The sequence below is a fragment of the Anastrepha obliqua genome, chromosome 2 (genome assembly GCF_027943255.1).
Source record: "Anastrepha obliqua isolate idAnaObli1 chromosome 2, idAnaObli1_1.0, whole genome shotgun sequence".
NCBI classification, from domain to species: Eukaryota; Metazoa; Arthropoda; class Insecta; order Diptera; family Tephritidae; genus Anastrepha; species Anastrepha obliqua.
The window spans coordinates 54,944,523-54,965,698 of NC_072893.1; the positions used below are offsets into that span (position 1 = coordinate 54,944,523).

Genomic DNA, 21,176 nt, shown 5'->3' on the forward strand with positions numbered 1-21,176 from the left:
TTTGCTACCATTTTTAAAAAAAGGAATTTAATTTTTCCACTTTCTTCGCCCTTCTTAAATGCGACCTTTTTTAAGGGAGTGTCAAAATTCTAATGTCACAAATGAGCAAACCTTCAATAATTGAATCATGTAATAGGCCTAAATATGCGAAACGATTTCGATCATCAAAGCGATCAATATTTTAAAAAATTTTTAAATGTTTAAATCATTTATCTCCACATTCCAAATGTTTTTATACACGTCTTTTATGGGCACATAATTTTATTTCTTTTTCATAATAAGTATTTAAGGATAAAAGCTACTTAAGAAGTTATGATTGACAAAAATTTATATGCCAAAAGCAACCGATCTTTCAAAAATGTTGTCCAATACCTCCAACGATGGTTATGCTCCTTTTTTGTATTATTCGATGCATCTACATATTTTAGCATCATCTAAAGCCCTATATGCTTCTTCCAGTGCTTCATCAACAGCGCCACTTATTTCTAAATAGAAATTAATTTTCTTAATTGATTTTATTACTAATACAAAGTGGCGCAAAATTAATCATCGATTTTTGTTTTTAAATAACTTTTTTAATAAAAAAAAAAATGATTTTGGGTGATGGAAATATGTATTTTGACTTTACGCGCTCCGTTGCTTGTCTGTTTGTATACTGCAACTATTTAATTCACAAGTGTCAAATGTTATTGAGGTACGGCGCAATTTGCAAAAATTTTAAATCTTCCAATGGACGATTAATTTTGCGCCACCTTGTAAAGGATTCTTTCAAAAGTCTCGCCTAGATGTTGTTTTAAAGCACGGCTCTTAAAAATTATAAGTGAAAAATGATATCATTTAAATGTTCACCATAAGCACGTCCACAGGTAATATACGCCAAACAGTCGATTCATGAAAGACTAGTCGTTCAGAAGGTCAAGATATCGACTTTGAAGGTTGTTCAGCAACATCTTGCGCTACAGCAGCAATATTCTCAACAGACCGTACAGTTTTTGATCTGCCAGTCCTTTTTTCTATTCTCGACAGAATCATTTTCTTGCAAATTTTTTCATCAACCTTAAAATTGTCGACTCATACGGATGATTATTTCCACAAAAAAGATCTTAAAGATCGACCATTCTCATAATAGGCTTCAATAATTTCACCGCGTTGTTCTATCGTGTAAAATTGCACATCTGCCTATTTGTAAAATGTCAGAGATGACATAAAAAAAGTACTATCTAGAAATTATTCACTACTGACATCTAAGAGCCACTTTTGAAAGACCCTTCATAAGGTAACATTCAACAAACCCATTTCGTCTGCAACTTTTTTCTTAGATGAACTTCCCTGACTAGGCTCACTTCCTTTCCCAAGCACTAGTTGTTTGATCAAATTCACGGGAAACGGAAATATTATATTTTTGTTTTGATCACCAGAAATAAGACTTAAGGTTTGCAGATAACGTAACTAGATAAGCCAGGTTGTGATGAAAAATAAAGAAAAATTATTTACTAATAATCTGTGTTTCTGTAAAAATGTACCTGCAGCGCTACGGGATTGGAAGCCATAACGTCAGATGCGGCCCTAAGGGCCTTGGAAGCGCTCAGTTCGCCTTCCGCGGAAACTACCTTTGCTTTCGCCTCTCGGATTGCTTCAGCTTCGGCAGCCATTGCTCGCTGCAAATTCAATGGCAGGCGGACATCCTTGCTGAAATTCAAAGATTATTTTATATAATATAATATGAGCAAGGAATACAGCTGTGTTCTATTATTTTTCCCTCATCTCAAAAAGGCTAAGCTCTCGACAGTGACTAGGAACTTTGCAATCACAAACCATGGAAGGCGCAATTCTTCTCAGTTCACAGACTTGCTTCCCGCATCTTAATCTTAACCCCGATCTAGAGATGATACGTTAGATAGTGATAGTTCTGACGAATATTACTTTGAATCTGATAAGACGGAAGATGACGGCATTACTTCGTCAAGGCATACAACATTAGCAGTGATAGCAGTTTGTTTATAATTTTTTTTTTTTAATTCTTGTGTTACCATAAATAAAGCCTTAGTTTTTATAAGGTTCAACGTATTTATTTTCTTTACTGTGCACTCCTATACCCCTCGCCCTCAGCGACCCTCGCCCGTCCAGCGGCTCCCCCCATTTGAGACTAGCAGCAATTTTTTGATTACAGGCATCGATTGTTGCAAGGCCGAAAAATACTGAGAGGTTTGCTTTAGGAACCGTGTGAGTATTGCTATTTCCGCTAAGAAAGATTCAACATTTGCTTCTCGAAGTTGGTTGGTTGGTTGGCTGGTTAGAGTGGTGATTCATCCAAAATCCAACTAGCGCTTTCGCACCATTTTGATGCCACATCCTAGTTACCAAATTGTTTAACAGTTATTTACAGCAAGACTATATCCAGTCTGTGCGGTTTAGGAACCTTATTAGGTTGTTGACGTCTTAGCCAGACAGTTGCTCGAGACTCTCGAACACCGGTTTTCGCAGGGTTAACATTCTGTCCCTTCACAGGGCAGGGCATTCACAGAGGAAATGGAAGATGGTTTCCTTTTTCTCCAGTTGTTTCCAACAATGACAGTATGTGTTGTAAGGGATGCCCATTTTGGCGGCTTGTTCTCCGATATACCAGAAGCCAGTTGTGACTGCCGTTAGTCTACAGGCGTCCCGTCGTTTCATGTTTATCAATGTCAACGATTGCTTGAGGTTGTAGGAGGGCCATAACGTCCTGCTGATTTTGCGATGCGACGGTATTTTAGGGAAATTGCATTCATGGCAGATCCCCCATCTTGCCAGTTCACCAGATTTTTCGTTACCTTCTATATTTCGGTGTCCCGGAACCCAAATTAAGGTTACTTTATGGTTTTCACTCAAGGTGGTGTGGCTATTCCTACTTTGCTCCACCACTTTAGAGGTTGTTATAGCCGCTTCCAGTGCCTGGATTGCAGCTTGGCTATCCGAAAGAATAGCGATATTGTCCTCAAAAGAGAAATCTACGATTAGTAACCTACAAGCTTCCCCGATTGCACAGATTTTTCAATTCCAAGTCAGTGAAAATATATATCAGCTTCAACACCACAATCCATTTTACTGCCATCTGTATAGACTGTAGTGTCAAAGTTGTTTAGAGAGAATCCCTTATTCCATTCTTCCTTAAATGGAAAGAGTGTGGCAAAATTCCTATTTAAGGTTACCATCGGGACGATGTAGTCAGTCCTCACCGTGACTTCTCGAAATATTGGATATTTTTTTGTTGCAACCGCAGTATGGAAATATTGCCAGAGTAATCCAAATGCAAATCTCCTTTTTAAAATAAATTATAACAAACGTACATCATATGAGTGCATTAGGGATTCATTAAAAATGTTCACATTCCGTTTTGTCCGCATAATATCGATCTTTCAGGGCATCCTCCAGAACCAGTTTATCGCCAAGATGACTGATAGACACAATTATCGAACTTATTGCACAAAAGATCGAATTTTTTAAAAGCTGTGTGCTGCAACAAAAAACGTCCAAGAAATGTTGATAATCATTCACGCTTTAACGAAGATGTCAGTACTGTCGAAACAATTTACGTTCGCTGGATTTAAGTTTTTTAGAGTTCTTTTTCTAATAGCGGCCGCCACTCGACAGGCAATGGCAAACCTCCGAGTGTATTTCTGCTATGAAAAAACTCTTCATAAAAAATATCTGCCGTTCGGAGTCGGCTTGAAGCTGTAGGTGCCTCCATTTGAGGAACAACATCAAGACGCACGCCACAAATAGGAGGAGGAGCTCGGCCAAACACGCAAAACGGGTGTACGTGCCAATTAGATATATGTTGACTAAAAATCGCAAAGAGGCCAAAGATAAAAGGCAACGTCTACTTATAAACCAGCATAAACACCATCACATGACAGTCTTCATATCATGCGAAGAATAATTCTTGCTAACAGGAGTGTACTCTTACTTTTATATGATGCAAAATGGTGGATATCAAAGAAGGCAGGTTGATGAACTGAACGATCTTTCCAAAAGCATGAACGTAGCATTCATGCATGAAAAAAGCATTCATAAGAATACGACTGGGTTATCTTGATCATGTCATATTTACGGACGGTGATGCTTAGCTGATCCGACATTCATGACTGTAAAACAACGACAATAATGTCGCTTGGCAGCGCAGATGGCAGCGTCATGTTGAGAGAGAACTGTCTCCGTAATCAATTAAATAAAAAGTAATCAACTGCAGTGGAAAATAAAGCAGAATATCAGCGCCCTTGCATACCGCGCAGCAATTGTATAAATGATAAAGAAGTTGGTTACAGCTTTCGACAATCTAAAGCTCAATATTTGGTTTGCGGTTATAAACTTCTTTGGTGGGAAATTGCTTGGTCGTACTTTCTAACATCATCTTGGCTTCCTCTACTGCTATGTACTCTTACTCACATTTCAACACGTTCCACATACACTCCCCATGGTGATGTAGCGGATTTTAAGATTTCTGCCATAGCCATCGACACTGAATCTTTTTCGGACATCAATTCCAAAACTTGCTTTTGTCCAGCTATATTGCGTAGTGTCGCTTGCGCCAGCAATCTGGTCGCGAAATGAACTTGCTCCACTTGTATTACGGCTAGCAATGGATCGAAAATTCTATAATAAACTGCTGCATCAAGACTAATTGTTACGTGATCCTTTGTGAGAATTTCCTGCGCTGGTACATCGTATGATATCGTACGCAAGTCAACTCTTACACAATAATCGACCCCTGGGATTCTAAACACAATACCAGGACCACGTGCTCCACCACGCCTGCAATAATGCCATCAATTTTCGAATTACATGGAATAATTCAAGCTTTAAAGGGAAGAAAACGACGAAAATGCATTGGTATACGCACTTTAGACGGCCGCATCTGAATATAACTGCCCTTTTATATTCTGGCATCACAATCAAAGATAAAAATATTGATATTGGAAGCGTTAGTACAACAAAGAGAAGGCTTATTAAAACGATGGCCTGTTCAATACAGCTTGGTTTTTGATTTTCACCTGAAAATATTGATGACCTTTTAATTACTGATTCCTTTATGTCTGCGAGTGTATGATCTCACTTGTTGCAAAATATCGAATTTCTCTTCTATTACGGTTCATCTTTAATCTGCTGACAATTTTGTAACACAAATTCAATTAAACAATATTTCGAAATAAAATAATATTTTTTTATTATTTTGATGTTTTCTTTAGTTTTTAATTTACTATTTACATATCGCAACTGTATGGTAAAGAAATATCAAAAATTCGAAAAATTCAATTAAGGTTTTTAATTTACTATGCACCCCCAAGTAAAAATAAAAACACTTCGTCTTCTTCTTTTTAATTGGCGCGATAACCGCTTGCGCGATTTTGGCCGAGTTTAACAAAACGCACCAGTCGTTCTCTCTCGTGCTAACCGTCGCCAGTTGGATACACCAAGTGAAGTCAAGTCCTTCACCACCTGATCTTTCCAACGCAAAGGAGGCCTTCCTCTTCCTCTGCTACCACCAGCTGGTACCGCATCGTATACTTTCAGAGCCGGAAGGTTCGTATCCATTCGGACGACATGACCCAGCCAGCGTAGCCGCTGGATATTTATTCACTGCACTATGTCTATGTCGTCGTAAAGCTCATACAGCTCATCGTGCAAAGGTCCAAAAATCTTCCGCAGAATCTTTCTCTCAAACACTCCAAGCGTCGCTTCATCGGATGTTGACATCGTCCACGCTTCTGCGCCATACGTTAGGACGGGCGTGATGAGAGTCTTGTAGAACACTTCGTCTACTGAGATATAATTACTAGATACCGCTATGAAGTTTTTAAACATCATACAAGAAAAGCTGGAGGTAATTTCTACAGACTTATCTAAAAAACACCTTGGAGTAATTTTGGATAGCAAACTATCATGGAAGCACAATATATTGGAGAGGAAGAAAAAGGCCAGTAATGCACTGTATGCATGTAAAAGAATGCTGGGAGTTACAAGAGGTCTATCTCTTTCAATAATGTATTGGTGCTACTCAGCTGTAATAAAGCCAATATTACTCTATGGTGCTCTAGTGTGGTGGACTGCATTGAGAAAAACGACACACAAAACACCTATGGAGAGTATTCAACGTCTTGCATGCGTACTCCTGCGGCAGCACTCGAAAGAATACTCAACCTACCACCAATTGACATTGCGGCAGACGATCTAGCAGCTAGATCTGCCGCAAGACTTAACGCAACGGGTGAATTTACCTGTAAAATCGGACCAATACAGATTGTATGACTCCGAAATACAATTGGGTGAAGAGATTCCGAACAACAATACAATAAAAGGGGTGAAAAAGAGGTATGAAACCTGGCTCCAATACGCTTAATATATTTACTGACGACTCGAAAATGATGGACGAAGTAGGTGCAGGAATTTATTGCGCAGTGCTGGACATCAGGTGGCCAATTAAGCTCCCTGACCAATGCAGTATTTTTCAAGAAGAAGTCTTTGCGGTAGGAAAAGCTGCAGAAATAGTACTAGCAAAGGCATCAAGCAATTCCAACATAGATACATACATACGTTAACAGTCAAGTGGCAATAAAGGCAATAAACTCAAAAACGTTCGTTGAACCAGGAAAGCCATAGAGAGGCTCGTCGCAGACAGAAGGTTACACATCTATTGGGTACCCGGACATAAGGGCATTATAGGAAACGAAATTGTACATGCGATTGGCAAAAGCGAACAAGAAAACGACATACTGAAACCTTTAAATACGGTATACGATGACATTGCTGCAGACATGAAAACACGGATAGACAGGGTGTGGTAGATTATTCCACTTGTAAAACCGCGAAAATCATGTGTACACAGAATGCAGATAAATACGCCGGATTCGCACTAGCCCTGTCTAGTAAGGAAGGCAGAACTATCGTAGGTATACTGACAGGCCACAATTTGTTAACGGCACACGCGCACAAGATGGGAATTGCAAACAAGGATAGCTGCAGATTTTGCAATGAACTAGAAGAGAGGGAAGCTCTTGAACACCTTCTATGTTCTGGCCTTACATTAGCTAGAACCCGAATGAAATGTTTAGGAGCTCTACAATGTGAGAGATTCGAATGTCTCTCGGAGTTAGGGCTTGATAGTTTACTTAGATACGCAAAAGACGCAGGCTTATTACAAGAAGCCTACCACAAGGAAACAAGGACCAATAGGTCTATGTGACCTAACCTAACCTAACTAACTAAAATAATTTATTATGGCATTATTTCAGCTAACAAGTAATACATGCATACAGTTTGTTAAGAAATTGTTTTGACATATATTAATAAAGTATTCACTTTATCTGCACTTTTTTAACTAAAACCGCTTCTTATTGAATTTGAAGAGCCTTTCAAAATTGTTTCATTAACTTACATATGCAGTTACAGTTTCATGTGCTATTTCGAAAACATTGTGACCCTAGTACAATAGATGAAGGACTCAGAGAGTCCTGGGGACTCCACGCCATTCCATTTCCAAACTTGTAGCTGTGTTTACCGGCCATCGGACGATCGGCTCACGCGCGGAAAAGCTAGCTTTACCATTGCAGCAACTGTGGGGACCTTTCAGTGAAGGAGAATGTTGGCAACTTTCTTTGTAAATGTTCAGATTTGGCAGCTAGACGATTAAGGGGGCCTCTACTGTAAAACTTAAAAAAAATCGATTTTTTACTTTTTGTTGAAACATACTCAGAAACAACTCCAGAATGTTCCATGAAAATCTTAAAAAGAAATCTTGAATAGTTTTCAAGTTATAAAAGTTTTAGCAAAGCAGGTATAAACTGAGCGCTCGAGCGGTTTACGGTCATATGCGCTTGATCAAGAGATAAGACGTTCCCTACTCCACAATCGTCGTGAGAAGAAAAAGGTTAAACGTCGCTCTGAATCCACCCACGAAGCCCGAAAAGCTCGTACAGAGGCTCTTCTTGAAGAGGATAATGAAATATTAAGAGCAGACGAAATGTTATATGGGGCAGGAATAGCTGATTAAGCTGTAAGTATGAAAAATTGTTTAAGCGTGTTTTTCTCGAAACCACGTTTTCGAAATTGCCCACATCACAGCTCCGTGAAAAATTAACATATCAAGCTCAAACTTTGATAGTATATTTTTAACAATATTTACTAGTTTTTAAAGCTATGGTGGGAAAAAATTTATTATTTATAACCCCTTTTTTAATAACAAAATGACAACAAAAAAATGTCGATTTTTTAAAAAACTTCAAAAATTTTACAAAAAAATTTTTTTTTTGCAAGTAATAGGCTTAACAACTAAAAATAATGATATATAATAAAAAAAATTTGGTTTTTTTCATTTCAGATTTTTTTTAAATGCGCGACAGTGTGGTCAGATTTCAAAAGGCGTTTCGGGGGAGCGGCTGTACAGCTGCCATTTTGAAATGAAAATAAATTTAAAAAATTTTTTTGTACACTCAAGACCTGTGTATATGTAACCCTAAACTTTTTTTTACTAATTAAATTAATACAAGTATGAAAACAAAATCCATGAAAATTTGATTTTTACAGTAGAATCCCCCCAGTGCGCCAACCTAAGTCCCATCAATCTTCTCCATTATATCAACAACTCTGGCTGGCTATAGATATCTGCCTATTGGTGGTCTCATAATGGTATCAAAACAACGATTAGTGCTCCTTGGCGAGTACCAGAGTGGTACTTCAACCATTTCACCTGCGTACTTCCCTACCAGTACTTGGTTGGTTGGTTTAAGTGGTGATTCTTCCAGAATACAACTAGCGCCTCCGCACCTTTTTGTTGTCACATTCTCGTTTACCAGTACTTACATAGTTATGAAAATCACGCCACAAATAGGAGGAAGAGCTGAGCCAAGCACCTAACAGAAGGGTACGCGCCAATTATTTATTTATTTTTTATAAATTATTTATATTAATTAAATAAAACCAAAGATTGGAAGAAAATCATGAAAAATATTTTCTTAAGTTATATGTCTGAATTTCGTTGAATTAGCAGATATCAAAATACGCTGACATCCTACCGTTTTACGGACTGCGAAGAAGTGTCGTCGCGCGCACGTAATGAGTACATGTACGGTATCATACTCGTCGAGTACCTGATATTAGCGTTTTTGCTGGAACTTACTGAAGACTACAAGAAACTGGTTCTGTTATGAGACGGCGCACACTGGGGATTTTGCGGAAAAAAGTCAAATTTGCAACATACCACCTACCAACAACCAACAATAAAATCAAAAAGAATTACTAAACTCCGACTTACAGTTTTTTTTTTTTTATAGATATGTCAAAAGTATAATTTTTTTATAGTATTGAACTGACCAAGAAAAAACTTCAAAGCCCAAGGTGGTTTTTTTTCTTTTTGCTTGAGCCGACTTCCAATTTTTTATTTTTCATTTAGGGTACGATATTTTTATATATTTTAGCCGGAAGAACAAAGGCTGTAAAGCATTTGATTATCTATTTATAATTAACTAGCGTACCCTCGCCCGCTTCGCTAGACGATAAATTCAATGATTTGCTGAAAGAGAATAAAATTAATACGAAGCAAAGCAAATTCTTTGATACAATTTCATTCGAACTTTATAGTAACACTTTTTGGTAGACAACGTTTTTGGTTTTTTCATCTTTCGCGTGAATAATGACGATGGTTTGCCAACTCGTGAGCAAGCTACATACAATTGTCCATGAGAAAAAATTGGGTATTCTAAATTAATACCGCACATTTGTAGAGACTGTCCTTGCGCCTTATTAATTCTCATAGCGAAGGCAAGGCGAATAGGGAACTGCAAACGTTTGAAATCGAATGGTAAATCCGCCGGAGTCAGTGGAATTCAGGGTATCAAAATGTCTTCTCCTTTGTACTTCCCTTTCAAAATTGTTGCTTCGATAACGTTACCCATTAGCTTCTTCACAGCGAGTCTGGTACCGTTGCAAAGTCGGGGCACATTACTATTGCGCAGCATAATAATCGGTGCTCCAATTTTTAATCGTAAATTATGAGGTGGTAAGCCTGGTAAATCGAGTGAGTTTAAGAATTCAGTTGGATAATTTACATCTTGATCAGTAATAGTGTCCATTGACTTATACGCAACTATGTCACCAGGTATTTGATCTAAAATAGCTGAATTTATATCATTGACGTCCTTATTTTTCTCAGCTAAAATTGCTCTTTCGCTGAGTCAATCATGGTTTTTGTAATGTTGAACTATGTTTGGAAATACACTCTGTATCAATGCCTCTTTAGACTGTGCAAAAGTGCAGAAATTGTTATGCAATGTTATCATTCCTGTTGTTTTTGAAAAAAGGTTTATTTTTTTTGGTTAAAAAGTGTTTTTTGAAGTTTTGAAAAACACTTCGCTCTAACAAATTTCTTCTCAGTTAATTGCTGAAAATTAAATATTTTGAAAAAACTATTTTTTTTTACTTTAACGTTTTTGAGAAAATTTTGTTCTTGAAAAAATTTCACACTTTTGTAAAAGTTTAAATTGATTTGTTAAAAAAGATTTTTTTCCGCTTTGAAAAACACCCCCTCGAAAAAATGTATTCTCTATTAATAGTGGAATATGAAATGCTTTGAAAACACCATTTTTTTTTTAAATTTTGTTTGATTTTCAGAAAATTTTGTTTTGAAAAAATTTCATACCCTTGAAAAAGTTTTATTTTATTTTATTTGTTTAAAATTTTTGAAATTTTTTTTTTGTAATTTTAGAAAAACACCTCTTCGAAGAAATTTCTTTTATCTTTTTGAGGAAAATTTGGTTTTGAAAAAATTTCATGCTTTCGAAATTTTTTTATTTTACTTTATTTCTTCAAAATTTTTGAAAACAATTTTTTTTATAATTTTCGAAAAACACCCCTTTGAAAAAATGTTTTCTATGTGTCATAGTGGTATTCCATTAACTTTTAGGATTATAGTCAAATACTTACAAATATCTACGCTTTCACAAATAGCAACAATAAACAAATTTCCTCAAAACCAAAAAATTTACTTTTTTTCTAAAAAAATTCTAAACAAACAACGTAATAAATTTAGAATTTTGTGTTCACGAAAAAAACAGTATTGTTTTTATTGTATTAACTGAAAACCAAAATGTTGCAAAAAATCAAAACAAAACTAAATTATTTTTTTGTGTTCATTTGGTCCATATGTTCCATAAAAAGTTGATATGGTAAATAATATGCAGGGTCTGATACACGCAAATTTCCATTGACCATTATAGTGACAAAATTATCGATCACCAAGTCGAACAGGATTTCAAAATCAGAGTTGGAATGAGTTCTTGTGTGGTGTACTTCTGAAAAAATGAGAAATAAACAAAGAATTCAAGAATTTTTTTTATCATTTCGCGTTTCTTTCCTTTTTCATTCGATTCCAACATTTGTTCATAGCCGAAAACATCGTTTGCAAACGCATTCATTTCCATATAGAATTGGTCAAAGAAAGCATTGCTCAATTGAATTGAAACATTATTTTCATAAATACTTAGGACCTTAACTAATGCACCTTGGTACATACCTAACGCAGATACTCATCGCGACCTTGACATCGATACTATTGATGAAGCAATACAAAGCGCTAGCAGAAGACACATAAGTAGACTATTAACGCATACAAATCCTATGATGAGAAGACTACCAAATAAAGAAAAATCTACCCAAAGTCGGCTTAACCGTCAAACACCAACAGATCTTGCAAAATCCTTGTAATCAATTGTCAACTAATCGTATATGTCATTGTTTGTTAACCACTTGTTTTTAAATAATATGTATATATTTCTTCTAAATGAGCTTGGGGGCATTGGCCCTTCAATATCACTCTCATTCCATCTTTTTGTAAATCAAATTACTTATTGTCTAACGACAGGTGTAATATTTTATGGAAGAAATAAAAAAAAAAAAAAAAATTTCATTCGAATCATTTGAAATTTCTGTATACAAAACATTTCTGTATCACAATACAAATACAAAAAATTCAAAAAAAGTTGTACACATAAAATTACACATAAAATGAATGTCGATTCGAAACTTACTTTAATCTAACAATCGAGCAAGTTTTGTTTTGGACAATATTTTGATTTTTTCTTTTTTTTATATGAAGAAAATATTTAAAAGAAATTTTTTTTTGCTAAAAACCTTCCCCTAGTGGATCCCTATAATATGAAAAAAGAACGAATAAAATTGGCCTCGTATCGGCCCAAAAAAATGCGGACGAACGAACATCATTTCATTTTTATATATATAGATTTATAATTAATTTTACGAAAAAAAAAAAATCATATTCCTTCATATTCTTGGATCTGCAAGTTGAGCTACATTTACCTACGGTCAGAAACTAGTATCAACGTGTTGCTTAATAACGTCTCTTTCAGTTTTAATCAATTGCAGGTGCCACCAGGCGCCACTGATTATTTTTTGGCAATGATAATAACTAAACGCTTTCTAGTGTGTGCATAATGATAACGAAACACTTTTAATTTTGTTTTGACATTTTGAGGGTAATTCAGAATTATGAACTTACATGTATCCTGTGCGTAAATATTTGCTGGCTTATATTAATAAAAAAAAATTAAAAAAAAAATTAAAATTTATGAATTAAAAAAAAAAAATTTTTTTTTAATTTTTTTAAAAAATAGTTTTTAGACATGTTCTTTTCATACACAAATATATACAACTTCGTTAGTAGTAAAAATGTAAATATTTTTTGGGATGTATGTATACTTTTTTCCGCATCTCTGTACAAAAATCCCCAGTGTGCGGCGTACTGACATTGGCCAACTCCGTAATTTTTACGAGAAACAAGAAAATGAAATACGTCATCTCTTTTGGGCGTACCCAACCACATCTACGAACGTTGTTGCAGAACAGCTGGGTTGATCGCAGTAGTGGAGTGGCTTGTAATGCGTACTACTGGACAGTACTCATATCACTATATGCCTCCGGAAGTGATAGAAGAGCGGAATCCTTTGAGGCGACTAGACTCTTACAGATTTATACTCGAATACACAGCTTTCTTCAAACACAAAAAAACAGGAATTTTGTGGACAGCCAACTACCACTTTTGATGTCCGAAAGACGAAGACCACATAAATAAAAAGAGAACGAAATGGTCACGATAAAGATTTTAATGAAGAGCAAAATTGTAATGAATAAAAAAGTTTAAATTGTTAAGTATTTGGTTTTGGTCAAGAATTTTTGAAGTTTTCCTTTTTTATGAAATTTTACCATCCACTGGTTGAGTCCTAAATCCTCCTTCGAACCACACCTTTAATTTAGGCTTTTTATTTTTTCGGATAGCTAAAAATACACATTAATTTTTAAAATAACTCCTTGGAAACACTTGATGAAAAATCGTAAAATCAAAACTTTATCGAGCAACCATTTTTAAGCGTTCGGGTATGGTTCAATTTTTACAGACGATTTTTATTAATTGACATGCGGGAACAATATTTGACTCTTGAACGCGGAGTAAACACAAGTCTTTTGTTTTTGCGTTTAGTCCCTAGAACGTCAAAATCTATACACACAGATTGGCAGTTCAGAACATTGTACAAAATTACAAGTAAAAACACTCTTCTTCTTAGTATTTTTTTGTCAGACACCTAGGTATAAGTTTGACAGGCACCCAGATGTGTGTTGGTGTGAGCGCTTGGTCTTTTTGGTTGAGCATATTGGCAGTAAACATTTACGAAATATTAAAAATACATATTAGAATATCGACAAAAAAATACATAAAAATGGACTTGGAAAATTTACAATAACAAAAATTGCTTTTTACTGAGAAATATCTGAATTTCTCTGACATTTTTTAGACCTTTTGATACGATTTTCTACAAAATTCAATCATTTTTTATGCAACCATCATCCGAAATGAGCGTTTTTAGCCCTTTACTCGATTTATTTTCAAAGTTGTTGCGTGTCAACTTGTTATTATTTTTAGCTAAATGAATTAAAGTAATTTACAGTCGTAGAATTCAACGTATTATATTTATTTCATTAATTATTAATATAAAATGTTTTATTTTTTGTAATCTTTTACAGTGTGATACTTTTTAAAACAATTTCCAACGTGAAGAAAAGGATGTCTTTCGCATGTTTCGCAGAAATAAACAGTTGTCTTCCTTTTGCCCTTAGCTTTTCTGTTAGAACAGACCATACAATCATTATGTTTTTTCCCCGGATGAGGTACTAAAATGTGGAGTTTTCCATCAAGTCGATTCTCTACATCTGATGTTGATGGTCGCCCACGTTTTTTAGCTCTTTGTCTGAAATCTCCCACTACACTTGACAAATTATAACTGTGTAAAATCTCGAATACCGTATGTATTTTACAGTTATTTAGTGCTATTGGTTACAGGCATACATTGTCACCTCCAGTGTGACATACGAGTTGTAGAGTAAATTAGTATTGTCACCTCCAGTGTGACATACGAGTGCAAAGGGTTAAATCAGATGATCTCAGCTGTGAACATTTTTTGACAACCAATTGAGAGTGTTTTTACTTATGTGTCTGTACAATGCTTTAAAATGGTTGCCACACATGTTACCAACATATATTGACAGCCGCGTGCACCTGGCTTGGTCTAAGCCACGTTGTTCTTGCACCCAAAACTGGAAACAGCCATGGGAGAACGAAAATTCGTACACAAGAAAATACTGACTAATTCTGACAATCCTGTAAGGAGCATTTATATAAATTTACGAACATCGATTTGATTACTGGGTCATCCTATGAAATAACAGATTAACCACATCCAACTTCACAATTCTCAAAGGAAGTTTAAAAATTTCTTGCCAATCCTACCCAAGGTGGATTTATTAAGGTGACAGCATTCACTCAGCTGAATTTTTCGCCGTAGGTATGGCTTACGTCAAAATGATATGCTTTGTTTGTATGTATTGGTATGTTTACATTCGTATGTTTACATTTGATTACTGATTTTGACGTGATGCTTGGACCAAACGCAACAACAAATACATGTAGGGTTTTACTTATATGTGTTTGCTGTCACCTGTAATAAATTCGCCTTGATCCTACCCCTTGCTGTTAATCCGTATGACGTACGTCATGCAACTAGTACCCATGAAATATGCAGGTGGACTACCTCTTTATAATTATTTTTGCTTTCGAGAAATGACAGACGGTTCGAATTAACAAAGCAATTTATATATCTCATTATTACACTACTACACACATACTCGTACATACATATGCAATTTTAAACATCCATCAGCTCAATTGGGAACGGAAATATAATGGTTGTATTACGTTCAGCGGCTATTGTATTCATGGTTTGCAAATATCTCAACTAAACAAAGTTTTGTACTTGAAATTTCTGTTCAATTTAATTTATTTTGTATTTAATTACTTGCAGTGCAATTGGGTTCACTCCAATTATATCCGAAGCCTGTTTAAGTGTTTTCGAAGCGCTAAATTCACCTTCGGCCGCTACAACCTTCGCTTTAGCCTCACGAGTGGCTTCCGCTTCCGCGGCCATAGCTCGTTGCAGAGATAGCGGTAGGCGCACGTCTTTGCTAAAATAGACAAACAAAAACTTAAAGGTTATGTATTGTAGTATAATCGGCAATTTACTTACATTTCTACAAGTTCTACTTTAACGCCCCAAGGATCGGTTGCTTCGTCCAATATGTTTTCAATGGCGTGCGAAATGGCATCTTTCTCAGCCAATAGCTCCATTAACATTTTTGTGCCCGCAACATTTCGTAAGGTCGTCTGTACTAGTAGCATGGTAGATGCTTCAACATTTGCTACTTGAATAATTGCTCTCAGCGGGTCCTGTATTCTATAATAGATAACGGCATCCAATGCTACTGTCACTGAATCCTTTGTGAGTACCTCTTGGGGGGGCACATTGAATGCTATCGTACGTAAATCAACGCTTTGGTACTCATCGATGCAAGGTAAAATGAAAAATATTCCCGGACCGCGTGGACCACCCTTTCTGCATGCATGTGCATATTATGAATGCACATACATACATTAGTATTGTGAATAAATTACTTTATTTTATGCTATTTTTCACAGAAACTCACCTTAAACGGCCTAACCGAAATACAACTGCGCGTTTAAATTCCATCATTGTGACTAAACAATAGAGAAGTGAAAACGGAAAAAACGCTAAAAATAAAAGAAATGAGCACACGAATGCAACTCTCTCGAGAACGGTCTCATCCTGATTTTCAGCTAAAATAAATTTTATTTATTATACTTCATGGATGTAATTTAGATATGTAAATATAGTACTGGTTGTAACGGGACGGCCATCTTGAGAATGTTTTCCATTTAATGAATGCATTACTACGAATTTTCAATACACTTCATAATTATTGTAAGCGATATTAATTTATAATTTTAAATGTCATATAAAAAACGTTCAAAATTATTTCTAAACATTCACATATAAACATAGGTATGTATGCATATATGTATATGTATGTGATATGAAAAAATTATTATTAACAAAAAATGAATCTTCTTTAGATCGGCATGCATATTTATGTATATACATACATACACAAGGTGAATTTATTAATTTACAAATTCGCTTTGTACATACAGAGATTTACGTTCGTACCGAGACGGAAATTGAAAAACGGAAATCATACAATCGTCCCGCCAAATATATTATTACACATTATGTATACATATACTTACGCACATATATACTTATATATACATATCGAGCCATTACCGCCAAAATAATGTATCCCACACCATAATCGATTTTTGTTTTGTTATCGAAATGGATAGTTCAACATCACTTACATCATCTGTCAAAATTTCATGGCTGTAGATTAAACCGTTATGATTTTATAACAAACACAATTTTAATTTAAATGCATATGGTGACTTGTTTACATTTTCTTTGAACGCTTGTGTGGGATACAATTAAATTCTCTTTTAAAATAAATGAAACACAAGGGGAAAAAATAAAAAAAAAACACAATTTTTTGAGACTTTAATTAAAGATAAAGCTTTAGAACAATAAGTCGAAGGTATGAATTTGTTTTTTTTGCAAAATATTTTTTTGTTTTCAATTATTGGATATTTTTACAGCTCTCCCTGGTACCGTATAGCGATTCAGATGAACCTTTCGTTGATTTAAATGGTTTGGAAAGTTTAAAAGAAGTCGAGGAGAAAACGTGTGTTGGGAAAAGGGGCTACAGAAAACAAAAGAGAATACCTAAAAGGCTGCAAAAAGTTAAGAAAAAAATACAAGTGTTTTTCCCAACCCGTGCTTAAAGAAAAAATGTCCAAATTCGTGTCATGATAAAATTTCTGAAGATAAAAGAGTAAGAATAAATTAATATTTTTGGGGAATCGGCAACAAAATTAAACAGAAAGATTGGCTGTCTTCTTGTGTTAAACAAGTCGATATTAAAAGGCGATATGGTGAAAGTGACAGAAAAAAGTGCAGCTTTAATTATTTTATCAATAACAATAATAGCAGTTTTAAAGTTTGTCAACAATTTTTATTGAAAACGTTGAACATTTCACAAAAATATAAGGATTTGAAAACGCTTTGCGATAGAAAAACTTTACACGTAAAATTCCAACACGAGTATTTAAATTTAAAATGGGATGGATCTGTTAAAGATTTGCTACCTGAAACCGGCCAGGAAGATAATATTTAGCTTTCTTTATATATTTTTATCTATCGTTATTCAAGCTTACAAGATTTTAATATGAATAACATTACTTTGTTGGCAGAAAACTTTAAATATATGAATTACATTACTTTATTTTTGTTTTATCGAAATGTATCTATACATTTTTTTTTTAAATCAAATGTAATTTAATTTTAAGGACTAAGTAAAAAAATTAAATAAAAAGAGTCACTTCCTTAAAATAAATTTTTGTGTAACCCACACACTTTTTTAATAATAGGTTGCCAGAAGGAAAGCAAAAAAAAATGTATCCCACAAAAACAACCCTTATGATGCAAATATCTATTTAAAATTATTAAAATTAAATGTATTACACAAAAAACTATTTACATTATAAATTTTAAAATAATGGCTTTATTCAAACTGATTTAATTTAAAAAAAACCTTCCCCTGTAAAATTTCGAGTTTGTGGGATACATTTTTTCGGCGGTTATGGCTCGATATTAGAGGCGCAAAGTACAGAATGCAATGAATTTTATCATTCTTCTTTTAGAAGTGCAAAGGCAATTTTGAAAAATTTTTATCAATATGATAATTCTCGTAGGCTTTTAAGGCAAAAACATTAACTATCCCTAGCTAGCAATAAAAATCAAAAGTGAAAGCAACAATCCTCTCTCAAAAGCAAGTATAGACCTTTTTTTCGCCAAGCTAGCAAATGAACATATATTGGCAACGCTGGCGCAGAGAAGGCGCCTATAGTGAGTTTTACCAGTTTTATGAGGCATAAGATCTATGAGTAATAGCCATATAATACGTTCACATATGTGTATGCATTAAGGGGGGACTCTACTGTAAAAATCAAATTTTCATGGATTTTGTTTTCATACTTGTATTAATTTAATTAGTAAAAAAAAGTTTAGGGTTACATAAACACAGGTCTTGAGTGTACAAAAAAATTTTTTAAATTTATTTTCATTTCAAAATGGCAGCTGTACAGCCGCTTCCCCGAAACGCCTTTTGAAATCTGCCCACACTGTCGCGCATTTAAAAAAAATCTGAAATGAAAAAAACCAAATTTTTTTTATTATATATCATTATTTTTAGTTGTTAAGCCTATTACTTGCAAAAAAAAAAATTTTTTGTAAAATTTTTGAAGTTTTTTAAAAAATCGACATTTTTTTGTTGTCATTTTGTTATTAAAAAAGGGGTTATAAATAATAAATTTTTTCCCACCATAGCTTTAAAAACTAGTAAATATTGTTAAAAATATACTATCAAAGTTTGAGCTTGATATGTTAATTTTTCACGGAGCTGTGATGTGGGCAATTTTGAAAACGTGGTTTCGAGAAAAACACGCTTAAGCAATTGATCAAGCGCATATGACCGTAAAGCGCTCGGGCGCTCAGTTTATAGCTGCTTTGCTAAAACTTTTATAACTTGAAAACTATTCAAGATTTCTTTTTAAGATTTTCATGGAACATTCTGGAGTTGTTTCTGAGTATGTTTCAACAAAAAGTAAAAAATCGATTTTTTTTAAGTTTTACAGTAGAGTCCCCCCTTAATCACCTATAAATCCACCTAATTAATCTACCCGTTCACATATGGCAGATTACCTGCAAAATTGACAATCAGCTTTCAATACTGCTTTGAGAGGTTATTCTTCATAGAAATTATTTTGGTGGAATATTTCGGTGTTTTTGGTTTCTTTAATTATTATTAACAATATTAAGAAAAGACAAGGAGAGGGAATAGCTAATTTAATTGCGCAAATAATTGGCTGCTAATAATAAACAGTTGGAGGAAATCCGTATGCGACGTTTACTGAGGTTGTAAAAAATTATGGCTGCAATGTGCATGGGATATTCTATATTACATTTTATAATAAGTAATAAGAGGACAAAACATTTATGGGCACACGCTTTTTTCTGTAAAATGAATCCCTTATTAATAATATTTAACAAAAATTTTATTAGAATTATATTTACAGACCTGCTTTCTTTGCCGGCATCTGTTTCATTTAGTTTTTATTTTGATGTTTCTCCTTACATTCGTAATAATAATTATCGATAACACAGAAAACACAGGACTGTATGTCGAAAAGTATCGTTATTATCTAGGATTATCTTATAATCTCAGATGTTGGGAGAGAAATTTTGTATGGGAAATCGCGCTTTTTAATTGCGGATTTTGAGTTAAGCGCGAAAAAGTAGATCATCTACTTATATGTGAACATATTAATACTCGCTGGCGGCGAATTTTACTCGATAACTTTGTTGTTGAAATTTTTCAAGTTAATCGAGCATAGGATAGCCAGCGGGGAAATTGCGAATAGAAGAGTCCTAAAATTATCGAGCAAGATTCGCCGCTAGCTAGTATTGTTGTACCTCATTTGACTGGTATAGCTCACGACCTTACAAACTAGGGGTGGGATTATTTTCGAATAATATTCGAATAAACATTATTCGAATAAAACGAATAATACTATTCGTTTCAAATAATTCGAATACCTCACTATTCGAATAGTTTACTATTCGAATACCTCACTAGCATTATTCGAATAAACGAATAAAAAATTCGAATAAATATTATTCGAATTACGAATACCTCTCGAATAAAAGATTTTATTATTCGAATAATTTTTATTCGAATAGTCCCACCCCTATTACAAACACGTGTAATTTAAGGCAGCTCTATTACCGCGTTGCCAATATATGTTCATTTATACCAGTTGCTTCATCTATTCGCCACTTGCTAACGCTTGACGAAAAGAAGAGGCCTAGTGCGAAAAGCCTTAAGCGGGCCACAAACAGAGCAGAATGCCCAGCGAATTTTTGCAGTTCGCGGAAAATCTATGGTTTTTGGCGCAGTGCGGCACAAATCCCAAGTCATTGAAAATTTTCATTGACCTGGGATTTATTGTTAGTATGTGGCGCAGTGTGCTGATTTTCTAATTTTTTTTCAGACAGTCGTCGAGATAAGAGTAAGCGGAAAAATGACAAGTGTTGAAAAAAATATCCTCTGGAGCACTCATTTCCATATTTCGCACGTAGAGGAGCGCCTTGCTGATTAAGCAGTCGGCCAATCATTATCAAAGAGAGACCGACTAAATTGTCGGCCGATAAAGTGTGCAGTGCAATGCTGCTCATTTTCCCATATTTGCTCAAATAAGAAAGTTCCCACATTCGAAGCTGGCTTAAAATGAACATTGCTCTTGTCATATATTTAATATTTATTGATATATTATCGATTTAAGACTATCGAAAATAAATTCTTTAGTAATATTAGGGAAAATATAAACAAAAGTACCAATTAAATGAAGTTAAATGAAAATGTTGTAAATATGTACTTGAGACAAAAATTTTCCACCAAAAAAATATTTGTTTTATATGATAAATCCGATACTTCGTTGGTAAAATATTTTTGTAAGCGTAATTACTACAAAAAATAAATTTTTCGTGATTTATTAAATATTTATTAATGGAGCAAATATCCTATTATTGAACAAAAAAATTAAAAAGTACTGA

At 34.5% G+C, this 21,176-nt stretch overlaps 2 protein-coding genes across 2 annotated transcripts; both read right to left on the reverse strand.

The window, feature by feature from the left end:
- Positions 1-222: 222 nt before the first annotated feature.
- LOC129238570 (stomatin-4-like) lies at positions 223-5,234 on the reverse strand. Its single transcript, XM_054873641.1, has 6 exons — positions 5,093-5,234; positions 4,880-5,030; positions 4,426-4,791; positions 1,524-1,689; positions 1,293-1,449; positions 223-485 (listed from the first exon to the last, which is right to left on the reverse strand). The coding sequence occupies exons 1-6, from the start codon at positions 5,130-5,132 to the stop codon at positions 403-405; spliced, it is 963 nt and encodes a 320-aa protein (XP_054729616.1). The 5' UTR covers positions 5,133-5,234; the 3' UTR covers positions 223-402.
- Positions 5,235-15,168: 9,934 nt separating this feature from the next.
- On the reverse strand, positions 15,169-16,423 carry LOC129238571 (band 7 protein AGAP004871-like). The gene is made up of 5 exons (XM_054873642.1): positions 16,289-16,423; positions 16,078-16,228; positions 15,621-15,986; positions 15,393-15,558; positions 15,169-15,332 (listed from the first exon to the last, which is right to left on the reverse strand). Exons 1-5 carry the CDS (start codon positions 16,338-16,340, stop codon positions 15,243-15,245), a joined length of 825 nt encoding a protein of 274 aa, XP_054729617.1. The 5' UTR covers positions 16,341-16,423; the 3' UTR covers positions 15,169-15,242.
- Positions 16,424-21,176: the final 4,753 nt, after the last annotated feature.

Coding starts and splice junctions, on each gene's coding strand:
- LOC129238571 (XM_054873642.1), bottom strand. CDS start 16,340: ATGCATTCATTAAATGGAAAACATTCTCAAGATGGCCGTCCCGTTACA. Junction 16,229..16,288: donor TGGCCGTCCCGTTACAACCA/GTACTATATTTA, acceptor AATTTATTTTAG/CTGAAAATCAGGATGAGACC. Junction 15,559..15,620: donor AAAGTAGAACTTGTAGAAAT/GTAAGTAAATTG, acceptor TGTCTATTTTAG/CAAAGACGTGCGCCTACCGC.
- LOC129238570 (XM_054873641.1), bottom strand. CDS start 5,132: ATGAACCGTAATAGAAGAGAAATTCGATATTTTGCAACAA. Junction 5,031..5,092: donor AATTCGATATTTTGCAACAA/GTGAGATCATAC, acceptor CAATATTTTCAG/GTGAAAATCAAAAACCAAGC. Junction 4,792..4,879: donor TTCAGATGCGGCCGTCTAAA/GTGCGTATACCA, acceptor GCATTATTGCAG/GCGTGGTGGAGCACGTGGTC.